Consider the following 27,438-nt stretch of genomic DNA (forward strand, 5'->3'; position numbering starts at 1 on the left):
TTCACTTGAAAAGAGTTTGTTTTAAGCGCGGGAAAAGCTACAAAGGAAATTTCTCAGGCGGGGCTGAAATTAATCAGCACCGAGCTTGTGAAACCGAGCGAAGGCAAAGGCTCGGCGCGGACTGCGGTGACGCCCAGCGGGGACTGGGGTCTCTGGAGAGCGGGGGCACTGCGCCGCTGCTCACAACCCCGACTGCGACCCGAGTTTTAGCAGGTGAAAGGTTCGACTCGACGATCTCGGAAGTTTTTTCCAACCTAATTCATTCTGTCCCTCCGTGACTGCTGAGCAACACTGGCTCTGTCTCCCCGCCCGGCGCTGAGGGCGGCGGGACCCGCCCCGGCTAGTCCCCGCTCTCAGCCCCGCCCCCAGCCCTCAGCCCCGCCCCCAGCCCCGCCCACGCGCCCCGGAAGCGCTCGCGCGCGCCGGAAGCGCGTCCCCCGCGGCCCGGCCAAGATGGCGGCGGATGCCGCGACCGAGCTGCTGTTCCTGGACACGTTCAAGCACCAGAGCGCGGAGGTAAAACGGGGTTCGGGTCCGCCTCTCCTCTCATCTTCCTTCTGCTCCTCTCCATTCTCCTGGGTTACTGCCAGCCCCCTCTTACTCGCGCCGGGGCCTCCCGGGCGTGCGCAACCCCCGCTGGGGCGGGCCCCGGCGGCGGTCGGGCAGGAGCAGCCCCGGGGCAGGCGCCGTCAAGGGCGGGCTGCCGCCTCCTTCTCGCCTCGCCTGACACGGAGCCTCGCTCGAGCCGCTGTCCTGGCAGCCCGAGGTGCTGCTGGCGGGGGGCGGAGGGTGATGCGAAAGGAGCGGGGATTTAGAGGTGACGGGGAGTAGAGGCGAGCGGAGAACAAAGAAGATGAGCGCGCTACGAGAAGGCGATGATGGAAGAAGTCGACGATGGAAGAAGTCGACTAGAGGGCCATGCCCTGCCGCTTGTGAGATTCCTGATGCCCTCGTGTAGCTGATGATGAGGAGGGATATTTGTGTGTTTGTGAGATATTCCCTTAGATTTATTCACTTCACACAAAATGAGTATTTCCAGCTTTTTTGGCAGTGGTAGATTGTGCAAATATTGCACTTAGAGGCTATTCGGATCCTGAGCATCTTTGAAACTGCTCGTCTTGCGGCAGGTTTATCCGGGGCTGAGCTCGATGTGCTGTTCAGGGAGGAAGAATGGGAAGGGACTGTTAGGGAGAAACTGATTGTGTGCAATGAGTAACATGAGAAAGACGTTTCAGTTTCATAGAGTAACTGGACTGTGTACATGGATAGGCATTAGGGAAGGAAATTGGAGTAGTTTGAGCTCATGCTGCAATGAAATGTAACTGAAAGGTTATTCGGGAGTCTTGCAGCTGTCCGGATCAGTTATGCCCAAGCTGTTTTTAATTCCACTGTTTAAGACAATCCTAGGTGGGGAATGCTGCCCAGCGCTGGTCCCCTGGGTAGAAGCAGTAGCCACTGTTAGTCCTCTCCAGGACCCTCATATTCTCTTGTTAAGCATTTTTAATCGTGTTCTTTTTGGATCTGTCACTTGCTTTCTTACCAGTGACATTGTCCAAACCTGAACCTTGTGTATTTTGCATGTTTCTTGAAAACTCTTCTTTATGTTACACTAATTCTTCTGCATTGTGGATTATGGGGGTTGCACTGGAACTTACAGTTCTTGAAAAGTACTGCTGTGTTTTTGAATAAAATTGTTTATTTGGCTTAACTATGCAGTTTAGCTGCTATTGAGCAGTTCTGGTGTAGGGTCTGTTTTAAAGTTTTATAGGAAAAATGGCCTGAATTGACATGCTGTTTTGGTGATGTTGATGCATGGCTGTCAGGGCATAATCCTGTATCATTTAAAGAGGAATTTGTCTTTTTTTTGGGCGGTGCTCCTGGGGATGAAGCTCCCCAGAGCAGCCCTTCCTCCAGAAATCTGAGTCTCCTGCATGACTCAGATGTTTTTTAGAGGCACCGATGAGCTCCCACAGCCCTCACTCTGTGCAGGCTGCACTCACCCTGTTCCTGTTTGTGCTCCTGTGCTCCCTGTCCTTTGGTTCCACCATCCAGCTTGTAACATGTCAGCCCACAGGCCAAGATGTTGTATTGTGTGCTAAAAAATGTCTGCATAGATTTTGTAGAAGACAGTAATACATGCCCAAAACCATACCTCAAAAACTGTTTTTAAAACTCCACTTTGTCTGTTTCATTGCTTACTAGCTTTCTAAAGATTTTAGTACTTGCTTTCTGCTGATTTCATTTGCTTGCTGGTTGTGGTGAAGGGGATACACTGTGACAGCAGATCAACTTGGTTTTTAATTTTCATTTTTTAGTTGTGTTAATACACACATCAGTGGTTTGGGGTTTATTTCCTATCAGTCTACTAATTCAGCTTGCTAATTGGAAATGTGATTCTGAGCTTCTGTTAAGAAATTCTTTATATGTTTGCAATTGAACATAAAGTTATATATGTGTATTGTTTTATGAGCATATCTATGGTAAAAATGATGGATAAATGTAAAAAGATCTAATGCAGTGAATTTAGTGAGAAAAGACATCCAGCATTTATTATTTAGTAGCTGCGACGTGGAAAGTCGCTGTAAGTTTGATAACTTCCTAGTTGGTTCAAACATCTTTTTGGAGGGTGTAAGAATTCTTTATACTTGCCGTTTCTCTGGTAAACAGAAATGATATTTGCTAAAGGTTTTCAGGTGTTGCAAAATTGGAAAAATAAACATAATATGGAATTTTTGTACAGATCTAGCCAAACTGACTTGCAGTCTCGTTATAATTTGTAATATTGTATTTGAAATACGAAATTTGCTAATGTTTAGAATTATACCACACATCCCTTCTGTCTGGAAAAAACGACCTGTTACTGTTCAAAAGATTCTTGCAAATCAAGATAGTAAGTTAAGTAAATAAACCAGTAACACTTTCCATGAAAAAATAGTGTTAAATATATGAAAAGTGTCAAGATTATATTAAAACGCCTATTTTTCTGTGTAACTGTGTTCATCAGTGTTTAGCATTTTACAGAATTGAATTTTTTTATTAAGATTGCAACATGTAGAGAATACAAGTACGTGATGTTGTTTGTATTTTACGTTTCCTAGACTTTGCTTCTCCTTTGTTTTGTAGCAAAGTACCAACATTGACGTGGTTCGTTTTCCATGTGTGGTTTACATAAATGAGGTCCGAGTCATTCCTCCAGGAGTGAGAGCTCACACAAGTCTGCCTGACAACAGGGCCTATGGGTAAGTGAAAGATACCAGGTATCAGATTCAGGAAAACCTTCCTCTTGTTTTTTTTGTTGAACTTTTGTATTTCAGTAGATCTTCCTACTACATAAAAATATGTTTTTATGTGTTTGCTGAACTTGTAATTGTTTTGGGGCATTACTTAAACAGTTCAATTTTATGGGGTTTTTTTCCTTGTTAGTCCTGCTCACTCTGATAAGGAACTCATCTAAATTAATTTTACTTTTATTGTGTTCCTAGAGAGACATCCCCCCATTCATTTCAACTGGACTTGTTTTTCAACAATGTCAGCAAACCAAGTGCCCCTGTTTTTGATCGGCTGGGAAGGTAAGTTCTTTCAAGATTAGTGTGTGATCTCCTTATCTGCCGTTTCTTCCTGAAAGTTTTTATAGTGCAGAGAATGCATTATATAGAAATAGAAAATTCTGTATCTCCCATGACTTTCACGTTTAGTTTGGATTTTGCTAGTTTGTATTCTTATTCTTTTTGTCCAATCTGTGTGGAAGGTCAGAGGTTTATGCTTAAAGTAAGAAAAGTTTCTGTTAATTTTGGATTTACAGAGCCCATATATATTCATGCAAAGAATTCTGTTGAAAGAAGTGATTTTTCACTCTTGTATGTGTTTGTTCAGTGTTTTATTGTTGGCTTGTGTGATTAGTATTGTTGTTTTATTTCTGTAAACATGCTTTATGTTGATGAAAAATGACTTTGTATCTTTCATTTAACAGCCTTGAATATGATGAAAACACTTCAATTATTTTCAGGCCCAATGCAAAGGTAATGCAGCATAAATTAAACCTCTTCTTTCCCTGCGTATCTGTCATTTAGGTGTAAATATGGTTTCATGTGGTGTGTTAGTGCTGTATTTACATACTCTTTAAATTAGAGTCTTCTTGTGGTTTTTTGTTTTGTGGTGGTTTTTTTGGTTTTTTTTTGGTTTTTTTTTTTTTTGGTTGGTTTTTTTGCCATTAATGGCTGCAGTAGATTAGGGGTCTGTCTAGTCAATCTTTATACTGCAAGGAATTTAACGCTTTTAGGGGAAGATTACTTGTTGCAATGACTGATGTGTTTAACGTTTTCTCAATTTCCAAAATGTGGGATAAAGAGGTATTTTAATGTTGGATTTTTCTTTTGGCTTTTATGCTTTTATACATTGACACTAGAGTAACTGTTTTGAAGTTGTCTTTAAGGGCTTTTTCTTTTCGTTTTTTGAAAACCCAACAGGTCAACACGGATGGATTGGTTCTTAGAGGGTGGTACAACTGTCTGACTTTGGCAATATATGGCTCAGTTGACAGGGTCATAACTCATGAGAGAGAGTCGCCTCCTCCACCTCCCCCTCCACCCCCACCTCCCCAGCAACAGCCTGGATTGAAAAGGAATCCAAAACATGGTGAGCCTCGGGAGAAGACAGACATTTTTTTCATTTACAAGTCAGTGTTACAGTATCCCATCAGAAAAAAAAATCCCCAGTTCTTCCACATTTTAGATTACAGTGACTTTCATTTTTCTTTATTATGTCTTTGGTTTTATATTTACTTCTATATTTTTATTGAATGGTTTTAAGTAGGGTCTCGTGTGGTGCTTCTATGAGAGTGGTTTATTTGATCTGTTGCTAGTTACTTTGGATGGTCAAAATGCAGTTTAACTTGTGTGAACTCATTACAGTGTAGATGATTGGAAAAAAAAAGGTGATTAGAAAAGTATTAATATCATAACAAGAAAATTTCACAGTCTTATTTAACTTTGCTTATCTGACTTGTGTGAAATACATGACAGAAGAGTGCTCGGCACTGGTTTTAGAACAGCCATGAAAAGAATCCATGGTCAAGTTTTTGCTTCAATTTTGGTTTTAGATTTAAAATTAGAACTACTGTTCAAAGTATGCCTAGGAGACTGCAAAATTTGAATGCTATGTGTAGTAAAAAACACTTGGAAACAGTCAAAAACAGTTGAGTAAAATGTGAACTTTTTTTAAAAAAACAATTTAGATGTTATTGATAGTTACAATATGACTAGTGTCAAAACCAAAATTGGCAATTACTCATGTAAGTTTTAAACAAGTGTTACATAAAAAAAATCAATAGCGTTAATAAGCTTGTTTATTGATGTAGTTCTTGTTTACATCAAAAGTTACTTCATCAAAAGTGACTTTAGAAAGCTGCCTCTTGTAATGCAGAATATAGATAAAAGCTGGGAAATGGTGTTCCCTGGTCAAAAGTAGCACTGAAACCCCCAAATTTTCTGCTTTTATTACTGTGGTTTCATTAAATGGAAGTTTTTATTTTCCCAATAAATACAGTTGATGGAGAGAAAGAAGACCAGTTCAATGGCAGTCCTCCAAGACCACAACCCAGGGGACCAAGGACACCTCCAGGCCCTCCTCCTCCTGATGATGATGAGGATGAACCTATGCCAGTGTCAGGTAGAATGAGAAGAGACTGTATTTTATTTGCTGCAAATCACTGCTTAGAGGAGGCAGAATTCTGTGTTCCTGCCCAGCGTGAGGTTTCTTGTCTGCTGTTACTTCTGCTGGACAGATTCAGTTTGAGGAAAGGGATTTGGGAAAAAAAAAATTGGCTTTGTTAAATTGCATGATTTTAAAAGATAGTAAATTGAGAATATTGGCTGTTGACCAATACACTGTTGAACATGCTGCTCATGTTTTACAAAAGTGTTCTGTTGGCTCTGGTGTCCATTGTCCTTCATTATTTTGCAGCATCTGCCAAGTTACCTGGTCTCTGTATTGGTTAAAGGCATTGAGAACTCTGCATGTTCATAATCTTACTGAACTAAGTGATTGTGTTAAGTCAAATCATATGAAGATTTTCAAGATGCTTTTTTTGTATTTCTGGTATATGTGATACAGAAACTTAAAACATGTATACTGCCATTAAAGATGATAATAATTTTTCTATAAATACATTCTCAAAAAAAAGAGGGCTGAGGAGAATCTTCTTTATTGGATGCAGGAGGATACATGGTGACAAAAGATGTGGAAAAGGCTGAGGTAGTTAATGACTTTGCCTTAGTCTTTAAAAGGAAGATCAGTTACTTTCCAGGTACCCCGGGCTGGAAGACAGACATGGGGCAGAATGAACCCTTTATGATCAAGGAGGGAGTGCTCAGCCCAAGTGCCTGGGGCCAGATGGGATCCCCTCATAGCACCAGTCCTGTTTAATATCTTTGGATTTCAGAAAAGTGCTCTTATTTCTGAACCTTTGTATTTGTTTTTAGTGGTTGGGGAAAAAGAAGATGATGTGGACCATAGGGAGGATTACTTTGAGCCGATTTCTCCTGATCGAACATCTATTCATCAAGAGAGCCAGTATTCCGATGATGGGGAAGTAGAGGAGGATCAACCAGAAGAAGGGGAAGATGATGATGATGTGGATGTTGAGGAGGAGGAGGACGAGGACGATGATGATGACGATGATGATGATGGTCATACAGTAGAGAGTATTGCTGATGAGGAAGAAGATGAGGAGGAGGAAGATGATGAAGATGAAGAAGAGGGTGAAGAGGAGGAAGAAGGTGATGGTAAGTCGTAAAGACTTTAGAAGAAAAGATGAGGTTTATGAAATTTTGGTGGCAGCTCCTTCATGATGAATATGTGCAAAGGGAACTGAGTATTTTCTCTTGGTTATTGCAACATTGTCTTACTTGTAGTCGTGACATCTCTCAAGAACAGTATTTTGATGTGGAATATTTATTCCTTTATAGTAAAACTTTCTGTAAATAGAGGAAAATAGATACAGTTGTATAGGTGAGAATGAAAATTCAGTCTTGTGTTTTGTTTAAAAATATAGGAAAGTGATGAAAGATTATTTTTTAAGTAAAAACAAAATGAAGTTGTTTATGTAATGAAGTTAGTTGTCATCTTCTTATATTACTTAAAGATCCCACCTAGGTCAGTGCAAAAATTTCAGGCTAGAGGTTTTATGATAGATGCAATCACTGTAAGAAAATTGGACAATGTACTTGTAGTAATGTGTACTCTAGTTAAACTTTCTGCTTTATGCATTCTTTTAAATGACTCCATTATTACATAAAAAACACCTGTCAGGTGGGACTTTCCACTCATGTCCTGAAAGAGAGAAGGCTTTTTGTATGATAGTGTGTGATTGTTCTCTAGCTAGTAATATTTGTGTAAAGTGAATCGCTACTTTGTATTTGGAAGATACTCTCCGCAGTTATGAACTGGTTTATTCATAACTGATTTGGTAACTTAATCTTTCTCTTTTTAGGAGATGATGGCTATGAGCAGATTTCAAGTGATGAAGATGTAATTGCTGATCTGGAACGTGAAACATTTAAGTATCCAAGCTTTGATATTGAATATACTCCTGAGGATCTGGCATCTGTGCCTCCTGTGACATATGAACCTTTTGAAAAGGAGCTTGGACCGCTTTTATACTTCAGCTGCCCTTACAAGACTGTATTTGAAAATGAAGTTGCTAAAATAAAGGACCAAGAACCAGAAAAAGATAATTCAGGGACAGTAGAAGGCTCAGTTAAATTAACAGAACTGTTGGAATTATATCAGGAGGAAAGGGGTGCAAAGTGGGTCACTGCATTAGAAGAAATTCCAAGTTTAATAGTAAAAGAATTGAGCTACCTGCTGGTGAAAGACACAAAGCAAGACTATATTACCCAGCTAGTAGACTGGACCCTGCAAGCTTTAAACCTTCAGGTGGCTCTCAAACAGCCCATTGCTTTGAACGTTCGGCAACTCAAAGCTGGGACAAAATTGGTATCTTCATTAGCAGAATGTGGGACTCAAGGAATAACGGCGCTCTTGCAGGCAGGAGTTATTAATGTGTTGTTTGAACTGTTGTTTGCAGATCATGTATCATCCTCCCTTAAACTTAATGCTTTTAAAGCTTTGGATAGTGTCATTAGTATGACTGAAGGAATGGAAATGTTTCTAAGAGGTGGCACAGATGCACATGAAAAAAGTGGTTATCAGAAACTCCTGGAACTCATACTGTTAGATCAGACTGTGCGAGTTGTTACAGCTGGTTCTGCAATTCTCCAGAAATGTCACTTCTACGAGATTCTGTCAGACATTAAAAAGGTGGTTGATCAGTTAGCAGAGAGCACCCCTCCTCTTCCTAATCACACAGAGCCAGAACAGGACCAGGACTTGACAGGACTTGAAAGAACCAACCAAGAATACGAAAATGATGTGGAGGCTCCTATGGACATGGATCATCTTTTGGAATCTTCTAATATAAGTGAAGGAGAGATGGAAAAACTTGTTAGTCTTCTTGAAGAGATCTTCCATTTGATGGAAACTGCTCCTCATACAATGATTCAGCCACCTGTGAAATCTTTCCCGACCATGGCACGCATTACAGGCCCTCCAGAAAGGGATGATCCTTACCCTGTCCTGTTTCGGTACGGCAATTGCAAATTCAGTTGCTAGAGTGTATTTCCTCCAGCTTGATAGAGATATGTTTCAAGGGTGGCTTTTTTGAATAACACTTTGCTAGATATTTCACTTAATTCTTTTAGTCTAGATTGTGCATTTAAGGTCTGATAAAGTTTGATTAGTTAATGTACCTGTTATTTTGTTGGCTTTTGATCAACCTAGAATGCATCTAGCCAGAAGTTAATATCTCCTTATTACTGGTAATGTGCTTGCCCTTCAGTTGCATTCACAGATGCTGACAGGTTATGCTAGGTGCTGTCCAGTTTGAAAATGGTTGTAAATCTAGAGTGTTTCATTTGAATCTTGGAACATGTCTGTGTATATGGATAAAATAGGTCTGGAATTCCTCAGTCTGCATGTTGAGGTGGCAAGATGTAAACAGGCCTCAGATTCATGAAGAAGTCATGCAGTTGTGTCTCTGTAGCTCACTTTCACAGCACAGGCAGAGGAGCTGAGGACTTCCTGCCTTCAGCCAGTTAAAACATCCAGTGGGTTCTTACTGTTAGTAAGTTTCTGTCTAGAAAGTCTTTAAATGCTGACAGATTTCTTTGGTAGCAGTGGTCATGGGTGAATATAAGCATCTACATGCAAAGAGTCTTCAGAAATTGCCTGCTAGATATGCTGTAATGATTGATTTCCTAGCACATTTAAAACATTGAATCTGGCATTGATGATGATTCAGATGCAGAAAATTTAATAAAATACAGTGTCCTGTTTTGTGTGTAGATACAGCGAGGTTTTTTTTTTTGGTTTTTTTTTGGGGGGGGAGGTTTTATGGAGATCCGAATTTTAGGACTTATTTCTTGTAAATAGTATAGCAGTTACATTTTGTAAGGTTTGGATTTTTTAGTACTTCACAATTAGTTATTTTTTTTTGTAGTCCACAGAGCAATAAGTGCTGAAGGCAGAAGATACGTAGTTTTTTATAATGTTATTGTGCAGTGTTGACAAATACTTGTAGCATTGCTGATAATCTTCCTGGTTTGGTTTTGTTTTGTTTTGTTTTTTTCAGATATCTTCATAGTCACCATTTCTTGGAATGCATTACTTTGCTGCTGTCTCTTCCAGTGACAGGTGCACATCCAGGTGTGCTTCAGGCTATCCGAGATATATTGCGTTTCCTGGCACAGTCACAGAAGGGCCTTCTTTTCTTTATTTCCGAGCATGAAGCAACAAACTTGTTGGTTAGAGCACTTTGTCAGTTTTCTGATCCGGATCAAGAGGAAGGTCTGCAGTCAGATGGTGCCAACGAGGATACTTTTGCCCTGTGGCTCCTGCATTCCACACAGACATTACAGTGCATTTCGGAATTGTTCTGCCACTTCCAGCGGTGCACGGCCAGCGAGGAGACTGACCACTCAGATCTGCTGGGAACACTTCACAACCTTTACTTGATCACCTTTAACCCTGTGGGAAGATCTGCTGTGGCTCATGTATTCAGTCTAGAAAAAAATCTCCAAAGTCTTATTACTTTAATGGAGTACTACTCCAAAGAAGCTTTAGGGTAATGTATGCATTTATTTATTTCCTTTAGTTTTTTCATTTTAAAAGTATCTATCATTTATAAATAATTCAGTAAACCTAAAATATTTTTCTTTTATATCTTGATGTTTTTATTTAAAACCAAAACAACTTTTAAGTAGAAGCATGTAATACAAAATCAGGTCTGTGATTTGTAATCAAGTACTTAATACCTCAAGTCTGTGTAGGTCATCAACAAAGTTCTTGTAATATAAGTAGAGCAAACTTTTGGTTATGTGAAAAAATATTGCCTGTGGAACAAGCAAAAGGCTTGACTGGGTACAGAGAGTACTGCACACTACTCTGGGGTGGGAATCTTTCAATTCTTCAAGTTCTTGTAGATGTTAAATACAGTCATTGTTTTCTCAGGACAGGCAGTTGTACTACTTTAGGTAGCAGTGATTTTAAAATGATTTGTGAAACAGATGAAATTACATAAAAATATTTGCATGCCAGTTGACTGGATCTCATGGTTGGTTGATGCTGAAATAAATATGAATGTGCATAATGTGGCAGAAAGTGTTCACTTACCAAAAGCATAGGAGGAAATTGTTTGAATTTCTTTCACTGATTATGGAGGAATCCTTGTTGAAGGTAAAAGTTCTGTAGGTAGATTTTTAGGGGTCAAATAATGAAAATGTAACAGATACCCAGTTGTATTAACTGAGATCTAAAGAAAATCCTTGTTGTTTCAGAGATTCAAAGTCTAAGAAGTCAGTTGCTTATAATTATGCCTGCATCCTTGTCTTGCTGGTGGTACAATCTTCCAGTGATGTCCAAATGCTGGAACAGCACTCAGCACCTTTGCTGAAGCTTTGTAAAGCAGACGAAAATAACACCAAGTTGCAAGGTACAGTATGTGTAATTATCAACTGAATTGTTTGAATGTATAGAAGAAATCTTTTTTACATGAATAATTGGTGCTTCACAGTTGTCTGGCTTTGATAATGAAATTACTTTACCAGTTGCATTTGATCAGTTGAATTACTGAGATAATGCACAATTTTTTTTTTTTTATAAATAGGAAATTATTTATAGTTAAATTTTTTTTCAAGTTAAATAGCTACCATGAATTTTGGATAATTACAGGAAGTTTGAAATGATTCAAACTGTGTTGATAATAGGAGAGCAAATTTCTGTAGAAGTGGACGAACTAGTCAGTGAGCTGAGTCTTATTTTTATTTACTATTGCTGTTGTCGTGGCCTGGACACTAACTACCACACCACTATTGCTCACTCCCCTGCCTGATGAGGAAGAGAATCGGGGAAAACTAGTAAAACTCATGGATTAATATAAGAAGTTAAATAATTGAAAAAAGTAACAAATAATAGTCCAAATAATACTAATGATAAAAACAATAATAATTGAAATGAAAAGGAGAGAAGAGATAAAACCCAAGAAAACAAGTGATGCACAGTGCAATTGCTCACCTGCTGATCAATGCCCAGCCCCTCCACAAACAGTGATCAACCCCTTCCAGGCAATTCTCCCAGTTTTCATACTGAACATGACATGCTGTGGTACAGAATATCCCTTTAGATAGTTTGGGTCTGCTCTCCTGGCTATGCCCCCTTCCAGCTTTTTGTGCAGCTCCTCTTCACAGGGCATGAGACAATGGAAAGTCCTTGATTTAGGGTAAGCACTGCTTAGCAACAATCAAAACATTAGTGTGTTATCTATGTTATTCTCATGCTGAATCCAAACCACAGCACTGAACGAGCTGCTAGGAGGAAAACAAGCTCTATCCCAGCTGGAATCAGGACAGTGATGTAGTCTGACAGGATCTTTACTAATAAATAATCCTAGGATTGTTTTAAGGCACCTAGGCAGGCATAGTCCATGTTACCATGTTACTACAGCTTTTGATGTCCAAGCTGTGTCTTGGTGTGTTCCCAGCTTGTGTTGACGTAATGGATCAGGCCTGGGACACTCAGAAAAACCCTGCTAAGGATTATTCTAACACCTGAACATTGGAACTCTGATGTCCAAATTGTGGTCTGCACTGCTTAACTGGCTCATATAGACATACCAGTAATTTCTTCCCAAACTTCAATGCACTGAAAGAAATCAGAATTCTTCAAAGTTTTAGTTTAAATCTCTTCTCTGTCATGCTCTTGCTTTTACTCCTCACCTGATCATCAGACCACTTCATGAGGAGCAGGGCTAGTTTATTAAACCAAATCATGGAATCAGTCTGAGTCATCAATTCATATCCACTTGATCTTCATGTTCTAATAAATATTTTCAGGAACAATGTTTTTTAAGTCTTAAAATGTCTTATTCCAGAAACGTGGGACTTTCAGGTTATTCTAGACTAAGAGAGAGACCAACAATCTGTAAGGACTTCTAGTGTGAGTGCAGTGCAGGGCAGAGATTGGCTCTGTTTGGGCACTTAACAGAAGTTTTGTACTCAGTTTGTAATTACCTATTCTGTACATTAAGGGGAATGTGTTTTCTTTTCTTTAGCTGACAGTGCCCCTTAGTGTCTTTTGTAAAAAATGTTTAATTACAGACAGTGCAGACAATGAGATGAAAATTAATTGTCTTCAGATTGACTTGAGCCAAATTTTGTCAGTGTGCATAATATATACTGTCTGTCCTGAAGTTTTATTTTTGTTAATGCTTTTCAGCTGGCTACAGCTGCACTATGTGCCCTGCAGATTTCACACTTGGCTTTAGTACCTCTTGTGTAAATTAAGTGCATTTTGATTGAAAAAGGTTTTATGATCATAAATTCACTGACCTAATTCTTTTTTTTTTTCCCCAGAGCTCAGCAAGTGGCTTGAACCTTTGAAAAATCTTAGATTTGAAATAAATTGTATTCCAAATCTTATTGAATATATCAAACAGGTCAGTAAAATATAGGCAGGTACTATCTTTTATTTATGTTCTATAAGCTTAGACCTTTTGTAGTCTGATATTTTGTCTTAGATATGTACTAATATATGGTATTTAAAAATACATACTGTTATTAAAAAGAGATGTTTCTGTTAAAGCTTAGGATCTAGGTTGGGTCTTGCATTGTTATATTTATAGAAACAAAATCTAAGATAAATATATGATGCAAAGATCTAATTATTTAAATATTTTAGCTTCCTATAAATCACGGTGCAAATATTGATGCTCTTTTTTTTTTTTTTGTTTCTCTTATTTATGACTGCTTACCAAAAGGTGAAATAATTACATTTTGTGACATACTGACAGTAACTAAATACGGAATTTGAATACTAAGTGGCAATATACTCATAAAGTCCTTCCTTGTAATACAGGCTCATTCCTTTTTTCTTTTTCTCTTCCCCAAAAGAATATTGACAGTTTGATGACCCCAGATGGAGTTGGTCTTCCCACTGCACTTCGTGTTCTTTGTCATATTGCATGTCCACCGCCTCTGGTAGAAGGTATGGCTGATGTATTTGTACAGGTTGAAGTACAAATCTTAGTTTTCTGAGTCTTCTACTTAAACCTGGCTAAAGTGCAACTGTGATTGCCCTGGAGAAATTAGAAATACAGAAATGTTATTTCTTTTCTGTACAGGTCAACAGAAAGACCTTAAATGGAATCTTGCAGTTATTCAGCTCTTCTCTTCCGAGGGAATGGACACCTTCATCCGTGTGTTACAGAAGCTGAACAGCATCCTTATTCAGCCTTGGCGACTCCACGTCAACATGGGCACCACGCTGCACAGAGTCACTACTATTTCTATGGCCCGCTGCACACTTACACTCCTTAAAACAATGCTGACAGAGCTCCTGAGGGGTGGATCCTTTGAGTTCAAGGACATGCGTGTTCCTGCAGCACTTGTTTCTTTACACATGCTTCTCTGCTCTATTCCTCTCTCAGGCCGCTTAGATAGCGATGAACAAAAAATCCAGAATGACATTGTTGATATCTTACTGACTTTTACACAAGGTGTTAATGAAAAACTTACTATTTCTGAGGAGACTTTGGCAAACAATACGTGGTCTTTAATGCTGAAGGAAGTTCTCTCTTCAATTTTGAGAATTCCTGAAGGCTTTTTCTCTGGACTTATATTGCTTTCAGAATTGTTGCCTCTTCCACTGCCCATGCAGACTACTCAGGTATAACTTAGATGTATTTAGTTTTTTAAGAATTTTTACTTATATATAACCCTTTGACCATTTGTGTAGTGGTGGAAAAAACAGATATGTGAAACAATTAATTAAAGTTGTTGTAAAGCATTTGTGCTCATACAGATCCTTTGTAGATAAGTCTTTTTCTGCAAAACCAAAATTGGTATTATTAAGTTAGCAGTCATATGTTCTTTTGTCCATTGTGAGATTATTTAGACTCCTGTTCTGTTACTTAAATGACTGTTTCTGAAGCTTTTAATATAACTCTGAATGCTGAACTTGGTGTATTAAGGCTCTTCTTTCTTTTGTCATGGATCTTGAATTTGTGATCTTTAATAAGTAAGCATAAAAGGTGTGTGATAATCCATGCTCCTGAAGGAATACCTAATTTGCTGGCTCATGCCCTGTCATTTGATGACAATGAAAATGAAATTCTGTATTTTTAGTGAGGACAGTCCTCATACTTAGGCTTTGTTTATACATTGTGATAGAATTCAGGTCTTATAAAAACTGACAGGAAGAACCCTCCTGCCCTTCTGTTCCTGCAGGTAATTGAAGCCCATGATATTGCAGTGGCACTCAACACCAGGAAACTGTGGAGTATGCACCTCCACGTGCAGGCCAAGCTGATACAAGAGATCGTTCGCTCTTTCTCCGGTTCGTCTTGCCAGCCCATTCAGCATATGTTGAGGCGGATTTGTGTGCAGCTGTGTGACTTGGCTTCACCTACTGCTCTTCTCATCATGAGGACGGTATTGGATCTAATTGTAGAAGACCTCCAAAGGTATTTCTGTTTTCTCTTGCAGAGATTTCATTAATGAACTGCTAAATTCACCTTGCTTCTGCACAGTAGGAAAATAGTTTTGGGGATATTCATTATGGACTGAATGAATTTTCATTCTGGTGCTATATGCTGTGTCCTGATAATGCTTAAAGTTGTTAGAGAACCAGCTCATACCTTTAAGTTTTGATGTAGACAGTTTTATGTTGCATGTTTATGGTCAGTATTTTAGGAAGATTTTCTTCAGGCTGGCCTTGCAAAGCCTCATCTCACCTATGAAGTGCTTTTAAGCACTGTATGACATAAATAAGAAGAGTTAGCCAATAAAATTTGCTCTATGGGGTTTACATATGTGTGTAGATGTTTGTGAACTGGAGGAAGTTGAATGAAACAGATTCAGAGGGTTTTGAAACTATGAGTGCTCTTTCTTTAAAGCATAACTATCCACTTAGATACTGTTTACATAATAGGATATTTATCTTATACAATTAGATGTACTACAGTATGTTAAATGCATAGTAGGTTAATTAATGATGTGACCAGAAAATCTTTAGTGGAAGTTGAGCAGTTTTCAAAAAGTAAATGGAACTGTAAGGTTAAGTATGCAAACGAGGTGCATTTTTTCTAAAATGCAGAATTATATGACTCCTGTGATGGTTGTTTTTATAGTGTCTTAGATCACTTTAAAACAGCTTTTTCACAATGCACTGATACCCTTTCAGCAACACAGAAGATAAAGAGAAACAGTACTCTGGACAGACCACTCGACTGCTTGCTTTATTGGATGCCCTGGCTTCACATAAAGCTTGTAAATTGGCTATTTTGCATCTTATCAATGGAACTACTAAAGGAGATGAGAAGTATGGAGAGGTTTTCCAGGAGCTCTTGGCTTTGATGCGATCGGCTGGTGACAATGTCACTCATCAACAGTGTGCTGAATATGTAACTTCCCTTTTGCAGTCCCTCTGTGATCAGGTATTTGCTGTATTTAATACATAATGTGTGTTGATTATTGTAGGAGACAAATTAAATGAGGTTTTTCTAAAGTACTCTTTTTTTTTTTTCCCAAAATTAAAAACAAAATCAACATTGTTAAAAAGTATGCGTGGTTGGCTACTTTGGCAGATGTGCCGCCTTCTTGTTCTTGAATGCAAATACTTTCAATTTTATGACATGTCTTCTGCATTATGTGCGCTATTCTGGTAGGTCATTAGAGACCAGAAGCTGAATAGCACAAAGATGTCCTGTCCCATCAGCTGAGAGAGGGATGCTGGCCACTGACAAAACTTGACTTGTCACTGTTCACTTCTTACTTAGTTAAAAAAATATGTATCTCTTAGTGGTCTAACTGAAACCTCTTGAAAATGTATTCCAAATATAAAGATATGTATATGCTACACTGGTACTGTAAAACTCCTCCATTTAAAAAAAGTAAGTTACTAGAGCAAGGTAAGAAATGTTAGTTGAAAATGGATTCATGGATTGGCCCTGTAGTTCCTCACTGATACGTGCACAGATTTGCATGTCATTATTTGTCTCACTAGCGCATGTAGTGCTTACCCAATTACACAAAAGACATTTGGATGTTGTTGGTCAGTAAAGCTAATCAGCCATTTGCATATAAACAAAATCTCTCTGTCCATATGAACTCCTTGGGAAAATCAATCTTGTTTTATTTTATGTAAAATATGGAAGTGACAGACGGTCCTGAATGTGGTGTCTTCTTAGGTGGTGTCTGCAGCCTCTTAATTTTCACAGAACCACAGAATCAAAGGATATCTCAAATTGAAAGGGACCCATAAGGGTCACCAAGTCCAACTCCCTGCTCTTCACAGGAATATCTAAAACTAAACCATGACTAAGAGTGTCATCCTGATGCTCTCTGAACTCTTACAGGCTTGTTGCCTAATCAGTTCCGTGAGGACCCTTTTCCAGTGACTGACCAACCTCTCAGTGAAGAACCTTTTCCTAATGTCCAACCTGAATGTCCCTTGATCCAACTTCATTCTATTTCCTTGTGTCTTATCACTGGTCACCAGAGGAAGGAGAGCACCTGCCCCTCTGCTGCTCCCCTTAAGGCACTTTTAGATAGCTTGAGGTCACCCCTCAGCCTTCTCTTCTCCAGGCTGAACCAGCCAAGGAGCTTCAGCCTCTTTGACCAGTGTTTTGAGTTTGAGGGACACTGACTATTTTAGGCAGGAAACTCTGCATGTTACCCAATGACTATTCGGCTTTAATTTTAGCTCTGCTACAATATTTCAGAATTTGAAGCTTTTATGTTGTAGAAGTAAATAATGGTTTGTAACTCTTAACAGAACTGAACAAAAAGGATACTCTAGTGTTTTGCTGGTCAGTAATAATTGAAATACTGGAATAAGATGATAAAAGGATAGTGAAAGAACCCAGTGCTTCTGACTTCATGTATGTTTTATATTTACTGCAGGCATACAAAATGCATTTTTACTATATATAATAATCATTCTTTTAGGATATTGCACTCATTTTACCAAGTTCATCAGAAGGCTCTGTGTCTGAAGTAGAGCAGCTTTCCAACTCTTTACCAAGCAAAGAGCTAATGCCCTTAATTTGTGACTGTCTGATGGAAACATTAACGAATTCTGAGAGCAGTTACAATTGTCTGCTGACATGCATCCGGACAATGATGTTCCTTACAGAGCATGACTATGGCTTCTACCACCTGAAGAGGTATGGTATTTTATGCTCTCACTAACAGTTTAAAATCGTTTAAAACTGTAATGTGAAATAATTTCCTGCATGCTTAGTAGAATATGTTGAGGATAAGGCACCTAAGCTTTTGCTTCTCTTTGGGGCTTCAGTGTTTCAGTCAATATTTTGGTCTTCCTTCACCCTCTGAATAATTTCTGCAGTGTGCATACAGAAGCATTTAGTTTCAAAAAGGACACAAAGCACTGAAACCAGGCTTGTACACTCTGTTTCCCCACTCCAAGACTGGAGGATTAGAATGAGATATAGTGCTCTTGTTCTTTCCCTTTTGAGACACTCAAAGAGCTCTCATCTGGAACATTGGAGAACTGTCTGTAATTCCTCTATTTTTAGGGGATTCAGTTTGCACTTCCCTGAGTGTTCTGACCTCCATACAATTAGGGCTTTAGAAATGAGTTGTTTTTTCCAAACTATTTTTGTTAACTCCACTCACTTTGAACAAAATGTGTGTGTGTATATATATATATATATATATATACATGTATTGGACAATATTGTTTTGAAATTTGATTGTTCTGTATTTCGACCCGTTTCTGTTTGCTGAAGTTGAAGTGCAGAAGCAGAAAGGTGAGGTTTGTAGAGAGAAAAAGGAGCCGTGTCAATACAAGGTTGTTCAAAATACTTCAAGTCGTGCTGTTGGGTGTAAGAAGCCATACAACCACCAATGAAAATTAGCAATTTACAGATGCTGTTCTTTCTATGATCCCCTGTGTCCAGCTGTCAGCTTCAGTGCACAGCCCTGCTATTTCTGTTCATGTTGTCTTTAAAGTTTGTTTTCTGCAGTTGGGCATCATGGGATAGAGTGAAATTATAGCTGCAAGCATGATCCTGCTTCATACATAAGGTCCTTGTGCAAGCACATATTTCTGTACTTCAGTCCCTTTCCTGCTAAAGATGAAATTGTAATTTTTGGAATGTTTTGGAGGTAGTATATCTAGTTGTATATGTGCAGTCTGAAATATCTGCAGACAGTACTAGTGAAAACAGGAGTAGTACAGAGAAAATAATGAAGCTTCAGCTTTGTAATCAAGGGTGAACTTGATAATTGTAAAATTTACCAAGTTTCTTTTGCATATATGTCATTTTCTGTTAACCAGTTATGGTGAAATGATCACAATGTATGTACTAATAAAGTATTTTCCCTCTTTTTGTTTTTAAAACAGCTCTCTAAGAAAACACAGCAATGCTCTGTACACTGTATTAAAGCGAGTAATAACTAGTTTCAGCAAAGACACAGGTGAACTGGCCTCTTCATTTTTGGATTTTATGCGACAGATTCTAAACTCTGATACGCTGGTAAGTGAATATGTATTGAATGCTTAAACTCAGCTGCATATTTCTGAAATCTGCAGTGTGAGACGTTCAGGAACGATTATTTCAGGAACAATTATTTCAGAAAGCAGTTGATTCTGCAGATTGCTGGGTAAAGCTTTTCCATCAGTAGTGTTAGTGCCATCTTTAGTATGAAATCTGTGAAAGCTGGGCAGGATGTATGTTTGGTAAGTAAAAGGGTTTTTCAGTAGGAAGAATGGCATATCAGTTCATACTGACTTGCTAAGTGAATAGTATGCTGTGGTATCTCAGTTTTAGATTCTCAGCTTCCTGTTAGAGGGCTGCTGTATGGATGTGTAGTATGGAAAGAACTAAAATATTTGTTAATTCTGTGATACAGACCTCATTTGGTACAGGAAAGGGTTGCATTTGTCTTGACACAGTATATAAACTTGACTGTTGGAGTGTACTTTGTTAAAGTTACTTATTTTGTTAAAATAATTTACATCATATGTTTTTAAATCAAGAGATAACTCATTTTGCTAGATTTGCTCTAATGTGTGCTTGAATGCAAAGCGGTTTGCAGTCCAGAAGTACTGAACATTTGTGAGTACTTATTCCCCAACTGTCAACTATTTCAGGGATGTTGTGGAGATGATGGAAGCCTTATGGAAACAGATGGATCCCATTCAGGCAGAACACTGGGTCTTACCACTGCAGAGTTGAAACATCTACTGCAGAACAAAGAAGAAACCCCAGAAAGCCTGCTTCTTGATCTGGAGAAACATGTTATGGTAAAAGAATTCAAATAATCAAGTTGATGTTGCAGTTTTCTATCAGCACATCCAAAGAGCCCAGGCAGTTAATGGTGTCATGGAAGGCAGGCTACATTCCTACAAGCAGAGGGTGTAGGTAGTGGTGAGGCAGATTATTAATGTAATAAACAGGAGCCCCAGCTTAGCAGTGGCTCAATGTTATTGGTGACTAGTAGCAAGTGGAATTAACACTGGGGCTGGATATTATCGGATATTTTCATCAGAGGCCTGAACAGTGGATACTTTTCCAGTGAATTTGTGGATGCCAGTAGGATGGGGGCAGGGGTGACTAATTTGACATACAGCAAAGCTTCAATCCACCTCAATAAATGCTTTAGGATTGATTTAGCAGAAAATTTGTGTGGTGCATTAGGAAAAATGCAAAGGTCTGTAGTGATAGCAGGATAACCCCCATTCCTTGTTGCAGGCTAGGCTGAAAAGGGCCAGGTGGTTATGTTGGTTGATAGGTTAAATGTGGCCCAGCAGTGCACAGTCACTAGAAACAGGTGAATATGTGTGTTCTGAGCACATCCAGGGGCCTTGTCTCCCTCCACAGGATGCTGCTGAGCTCTCATGTGGAGTGTTGTGTTCACCTTTGACCAGCTATGCCCTCTCCCCGGTTCTGGAGAGACCTGGGGAGGCTGGAGAGGGTTCTACTGAGGTGGTCAGGGACCTACAGCACACGTGCTAGAGAGAGAGGAGGAAGAAGCTGGGCTTGTTTAGCCTGGTGAAGAGGGCTCAGGAGCTATTTCAGAGTTTGCCACAGCTGTTTGGGAAGATAGCAACGAAGATGATGGAATCTAACTTGATAATTCCAGACGATAAATCAAGAGGCAGTGATCCCAAATTGTGGCTTCAGAGGTTCAGGTTGATATTAGGAAAAAAAAAATTAATCACAGAGAGAAGTGAAGCACTGAACAGGTCATTGGGCTGTGGGCTCTCCATCACTGGAACTTTTTTTAGACGTGACTGGATAAAGTTATGACTGACCTGATCTGGCTTTGATGATAGTCCTGCTTCAAGCAGTGATGTTGGGTACTGGACTACAGGATGTGCAGAATTCAATGCGTCCAACTTTACTGTTGTTATAACTGGAAACTTAACTCTGATATTCAAATCTGATTCTATGTAACTGATGGCAGCCATGCAGTAGATGGCTAATTTAAGAGAGTCTATGAAACTGCTGCTCCACAGCCTATTGATCACAAATGCCTTTCAAGTCCTATGTTCCTTCCTGTCCCTTCCCTGGCTGCCTGCATCTGTTAGGTAAGAGATTAAAAGCCACAATTGTTCTGAATGAGGAACGGCAGACACAGGACGTTGGAATGCTTTAACAGAGAGCTTCCTAAATAAAACCTGGGGCAGTGTCTTGCTTGGGACTGTTACAAAGGATATTGCATCATCTGGGAATGAAACCTAGAATGTGTATGTGGTGACATGGTTTGTTTAATACCACACCTAGGAGCTCTCTGCTGTTGTTTGTGTAGTCAGGTGTCTTAGTTTGACTATTTGTGGCTGGATAGACTGTTGTATAGTACCTCCCCCCTTTTTTTAATAAACAAAACATTATTCCATCTCTGAGGAGGGGAAAATATTCTGACTTGTTCTGTGTTGACGTAGGATCGTTCTAAGGAAGATGATGGACTCGAATCCTTACTGGACAACATTGTTGGAGTAAGGCAGATGTTGGAATCAGCAGGTGATTCTTGTCCACTGAGTGACCAAGACGTTGAACCTACTCTTTCTGCACCAGACTCTCTTCAGAATTTGTTTAACAACAGGTAAAATGGTTGAGTGTGCCATCAGTCTACCTGTGATTTATTTGAGAAAATGGAGTAATTTATGCATACGTAAATTAAGTATATTAAAAACAGGATCTAAAGAGCGCTGTTGTCACTACTACCCACTACCCCCACTGTATTTACATCATGTGAATGTCAAGGGTAGGGCAGCAAAGTTCACCCCAGGTTCTGTGGTGCTGTGTACACTTGCAGTTGGTTGTGGTTCATAACCAAACAGGCCTTTGGCATTGTTTTGTTGTAGGACTACATACGTGTTGGCAGATGTGATGGATGACCAGCTGAAGTCCATGTGGTTCTCACCCTTCCAGGCTGAAGAAATAGACACTGACCTGGATATGGTAAAAGGCTTCATTAACTTGCGTGAAGTGGATTTAAAAATGAGGGTTAATCTGAAATAGTAGCATCAGAAATTCATATGGCCAAATGGTTTGTTTTCCTGAGCTCACCTTTCTGACTTGACCCAGACAGAGAGGTTGGCATTTGTTAAAGGGTTTATCAAATGTCTTCAGATTGACTTGGAAGCCACTACAAAATTGGGATCTTCTGCAATACCCTAGGGGAACGGTTGCTGTTTGTCAGTTCCAAACTGCTTTTGCACTGCTGCTGAGGCTTTTTGTCAGTTTGTATTAAATTTAGAAAAGAATGTGATTTAGTTTCTTTTCCTTGCTTGTCTTCTGTCATTGCAGTAATATCCACAAGAGCCTGATAGCTTCACTTTTTTTTTTTTAAATATTTGCTCTGATGTGACAAAAGTGGGAAACATGGCAGTAATAAATGAAACTATGTGCACAAAAGCTTTTCACAGTTTTCGAAACTTTTATAATCTAAACTTTAAAGCTAAGAGTGAAAAATACAGTAGCATTCCTGGATTTTTAGAACTAAGGAATTGGCAGTGTCTTAATTTCTTGTGTGAGAAATAATCAGTTGACTTCATTGCCTTAATTCTTTTTTCATTTTACTCTTTTAATTTACATGCAGAGATAGTTATGTTTTAATTTCTTAAGCAAAACCAAAACTGTATAAATATGACATTAATAAATTTATAGGACTGTAGCCTAAGCAAGAGAATTGTCCCACTGCAGGTCATTAAGTGATAAGACAGATGCTCATATTTGAGAGCTATGCCCTTCACTCCTTTTGTTTTCAGATCTGTCAAGATAACTTTGCTGCAGCTCTGCTGCATATTTTGTTTTGTTACTGTTGCTCTTTTGTTTTGGGTTTTTTTTTTTTTTTGTAATGACGGTTTTGGTTAAACACTCTCTTTGAAGGTAAAAGTTGACTTAATTGAACTGTCAGAGAAGGGCTGCAGTGACTTTGACTTGCAAGCTGAATTGGAGAGATCATTTTTGTCAGAACCATCATCTCCTGGACGCACAAAAACCACAAAAGGGTTCAAGCTTGGCAAGCACAAGCACGAGACCTTCATAACTTCAAGGTAAAAAGAGTTTAATTAGTTAACGGTGTCTTCAGCATTGTTTTGTATGTTGTATGTCAAATACCTTTCAAATGGCATTTCCAATATGGAGAATGCCTGACTATCAGTAGTAGTGTTGCATTAGCTAACTAAATCATGGTTTGTCACGACAGTGGGAAATCTGAGTACATAGAGCCTGCAAAGAGAGCTCATGTTGTGCCACCACCCAGAGGAAGAGGAAGGGGAGGATTTGGACAAGGAATTCGACCGCACGATATTTTCCGTCAGAGGAAACAGAACACGAGCAGGCCACCCTCCATGCATGTGGATGATTTTGTTGCTGCAGAGAGCAAAGAAGTGGTTGCTCCAGATGGGATACCACCAGCCAAAAGGCCACCAAAAGTGTCACAGAAGATTTCTTCACGTGGTGGGTTCTCAGGGAATCGTGGAGGACGAGGAGCTTTTCACAGTCAGAACAGGTTCTTTACACCACCTGCTTCAAAAGGTATGTTGGTTCCTGTATTAGAACTGGAGCAAATGCATGCTGAAATTGCTTCAGTAATACTAACCCAATTTCCTAGCAGTTTATCGTCCCCAGTGTGAGATCTTCCTGAAGCAGTGTTGTTGCAATGAGTTGTTTATACCAGGAAAGATTCTCTTGAAGGTGAGAACCTCCAAAGCTGTACTATTGAAACAAGGCTGTGAATTCCCATGCTGCCTTTCTGCCTCTCTTTTACAAAAGGAGTCAGCTGTTTTAGCAACACTTGGAGTCCTTCCCTGCCTTTTGTGACATGGTAGCTCCTGAAATCAAGCACCACAGTACATCTCTAGGTTTAAATGAGACTTTGGAATTAAAGAATGGAAGATCCTGACAAGAATGAGGTGCAGTTTTCAGTGAACCTAGAAACTGTAGCCTACAGAGTGTTAAATTTCTTTCATACATAGACAAGATTGCATTCCTTTTCCTTTCATCCCATATTTAGGCCAAGTCCCTTGCAAGGTAGAAACAGAAAATACTTCTATTTATTAAGTTATAAATACTCATGTTTATTTCACCACAAAATCTGAGAGTCTGTCTTAATACACTGGATAATGTGAATCCTTTTAAACTTGAGTCCTTGCCTGATAAATAGATCTGTTCCTTTGATTCTGTGCAGAATAACTTGTAGACTTCAAGTTGGAATACTGCAGGTATGTTGACACAGAGTATCTTTATCTATTTGAAGTGTGTAAATATTATGTTAGCATCCTGAGTATTGTGAAGATTGAAAGGAAAAAAACCGCAAACCCAGTGATGTTTGCTCAACAGTGTGTTGGTTTTTCTTTCGCTATCTAGGAAATTACAGTCGTCGTGAAGGTGCTCGAGGCTCAAGTTGGAGTGCACAGAGTACGCCCAGGGGAACCTACAATGACAGTAGAGGTGGTCAAAGCAATTTTAACAGGGGTCCACTGCCACCACTGAGACCATTAAGTTCAGCAGGTACATGGTATTCATATGGGCATCGAACTATAGAGAATTCCTTGAATTTCATTTTTGCTTTACAAATGAAACCATGCAAGGATGCTGCAGACACCTTGAAATTCAGCAAATGTTTTAAGCATATATGAACAGTTGTCACTGAGACTGTGTCAAATACGTGCTTTCGTACGAACCGCCCTGTAACCCATAAAACTTGCTGAATTGAACACTTGATCGCAGAACCTTAAGTTTGCACCCAGACTTTTGTCATTCGATTGTCTTCGTACCTCCATGGTAATCATAGCGCAATTAAAGCAGCAGTGCTTGCCTAAGAGAAAAGTGAAAGTTAAAAGGAGGAAACAGACGCTGTTTGTATCTCATCCTGGTTTTGTTTCTTACGCTTTCGCAGCAGCTACTCCGCCTAGGGCTTTTTTTTTTTTTTTTTTTTTCCAACTGAGTATACTTTTCTTTGCTTTAAGGCTACCGACCGAGTCCTCGCGATCGTGCTTCCAGAGGCCGTGGAGGAATTGGACCGTCTTGGACAAGTGCTAATAGTAGTAGCAGTGGTGGCTCAAGAGGGAAATTTGTTAGTGGAGGCAGTGGAAGAGGTCGTCATGTACGTTCCTTCACACGATAAAATAAGACCTAATGGTGGAACAGCCCAACCTTGTGGACTTCTATGAAGATGACAAAGAAAGCAGTGTCACTAACGGACCAATTCAGAGTTTCTGGTATCTGGAGGACGCCAAGAGAATATTTTTGTCTGAAGAAAAAGCTTTTGTTTGATACAAGACTTGAAATTTCAATAAAATTCAAGACTTTTTATGTACAATTGTAAATTTTTTGTTCCTTTTGAAAGAATGTTTCTTTTTTTTCCTGTGGATTTCAGTAGACAATATTCAGTAAAGCACGTCTTTGAGTTAAGACTTGAAGGACTTCTTAAATATTCATTGTGCCAAAAGAAAGGTGCAAGTGTTTTGTGTGTGACTTATTACTGCAAGAAAATTAAAAAATATGTATGTATGGCAATTTTGGTTTTTTCTCTCAGGTTTAGAGCCATTAGCCCTTTTTTTCCTTTGCTTTTTTTTTGTTAGCCAGTCTGGGTTATTAATTAATGAGGTGTATCTGCCAGCAGATGAAGTAGCCGATGATAGAATGACTGAAAATAATTAATCTGTTAAAGAATACAAATGTAATTTATGTAGGTTTTGATGTACATCTTGGGTAATGAGATTAGAAACTTCTAAGTCCCACACCAGGTAAAATTTGAATAAAATTTTTCTCTAGCTTCAGGGAGAATAAGTCAACATTCCATCACTTACTTTACAACTCCAGCTCATCCATCAGGAGCACAAGAGTTACTTCATTGGAAAGAAGTATATACTTTCAGTTTAAAAGCAAGATACTCATACCCTTAGAGTACTTGGAGTTAATTAATTTGTTCCCTGCCTCTCCTCTCCATAGTTGAGGAGAGGGCGGATACACAGGTATATAACCTGAGCAACCATGTAGTGAGGTACTGTTGTTAAACCTTGTCTATAAAGAGTTGGAGTTTTGTTCCTGTGATTTTGTTCCTGTGATTGCACTGAGATACAGTGCAAAAAAAAAAAAAAACTTTGAGGAGTAGGAATTCATCAAGAAATGTCACTACTCAATTAAATTCTGAATTTATTTTCATATTGAATTCAGTGAAGTAAGGTTTTATGTGTTTGCATTCCTTTGGGCTCCATGGGTTTCATAGAATTAACAGATTTTCAGTAGCCATTGCATTTTTGGACAGGGTGGGGTGTGGTAGCCTACAGGCCACATGCAATCTTTGCACATGAGCTCCACTGTCAAACTTTGATTTTCACTTACGCTTGGTCTGTTGACGTTACGGAAGTGCTATGGAGGGATCTTACTCTACTTAAATATGGCCCAGTTCTTGTTTTATGTGATTTTTTTACTTATTTTGGACAGCTTGTCTGCCTAGACTCATGAACTTTGAACACCCTATTTTAAGTGTTTCTAAAGCATGGTAATATGTTAAATTGAAATTTATTTTACCTTTTGTACTGCCTGACTAAATTAAGTAGATTTTTCATTTGATACACAGAAGGCCCCTGTTAGCTCTGTTTTTTTCTGCGACTGTCCTGCTGCTTGGGAGGTGATTGAATAACCTATGAAAGTGGGAAATGTCCATGAATTGACTGGGTTCACCTACAGGGAACAATATCAGTTCATAGAGGGTTTTACCCTATTTAAAATAACATGGACAGTTTTGGATTGGAAGCCAAACAATTTTCTGAATGGTAAAATAACAGGGAGATGTAATTTTACTAATAATTATAATTACTAAAATGGGTGGAATTTTCACAGGCATTACTATTATTAATGCTATTTTTTTAAGGAGCACTGCATAAATATTTTTAAAGCTGACTCACTCCTTTATACCATGTGTTTAAGGTGGTTTTATTTTTTTAGAAATTTTACTGTTTTGAAACTAGCAGGGATATAAATAATTTGATTTCTGTCAGGGAATTTGAAATGAAAAGTAAAGTGTCAAGCATGGAATAAATATGTAAATATTCAGTACCGGTTCTTCAGAGTTTAAAATACACAGCATGTCGCATTAGTAATTTTCAAACTAGGAGGAATTAAAGGGCTGGTTACATTGGTGTACGAAAGCTCTGTAAATTTAGTTAAACTTGAAAAAAGAAATGTTTATGTCATGGGTTTTTTTGTTCTGTGTTTTTTTTTTAATTAATGAATTTAGTTCTGTGACCCATCAATGCAAAGTGGTTCATTTCGTGGATAAATTCAGCATGAAATAATGCTGTTTAAAACTCGGGTGTTACTTGGTTTGCTCTTTAAAATGGGAA

General features: G+C 38.8%; 1 protein-coding gene across 1 annotated transcript; it reads left to right on the plus strand.

The window, feature by feature from the left end:
- Positions 1 to 452: 452 nt before the first annotated feature.
- Positions 453 to 27,292, plus strand: VIRMA (vir like m6A methyltransferase associated). Its single transcript, XM_066178593.1, has 24 exons — positions 453 to 516; positions 3,124 to 3,239; positions 3,483 to 3,569; positions 3,971 to 4,019; positions 4,467 to 4,635; positions 5,545 to 5,667; positions 6,480 to 6,782; positions 7,490 to 8,642; positions 9,689 to 10,180; positions 10,893 to 11,047; positions 12,966 to 13,048; positions 13,503 to 13,596; positions 13,733 to 14,277; positions 14,838 to 15,073; positions 15,793 to 16,045; positions 17,559 to 17,776; positions 18,979 to 19,111; positions 19,729 to 19,881; positions 21,523 to 21,683; positions 21,946 to 22,042; positions 22,973 to 23,139; positions 23,292 to 23,623; positions 24,455 to 24,598; positions 25,057 to 27,292. The coding sequence occupies exons 1-24, from the start codon at positions 454 to 456 to the stop codon at positions 25,212 to 25,214; spliced, it is 5,484 nt and encodes a 1,827-aa protein (XP_066034690.1). The 5' UTR covers position 453; the 3' UTR covers positions 25,215 to 27,292.
- Positions 27,293 to 27,438: the final 146 nt, after the last annotated feature.

This window comes from Chamaea fasciata, unplaced genomic scaffold (genome assembly GCF_029207755.1).
Source record: "Chamaea fasciata isolate MVZ Bird 193981 ecotype frontalis unplaced genomic scaffold, bChaFas1.0.hap1 SCAF_1, whole genome shotgun sequence".
Taxonomy (NCBI): domain Eukaryota; kingdom Metazoa; phylum Chordata; class Aves; order Passeriformes; family Sylviidae; genus Chamaea; species Chamaea fasciata.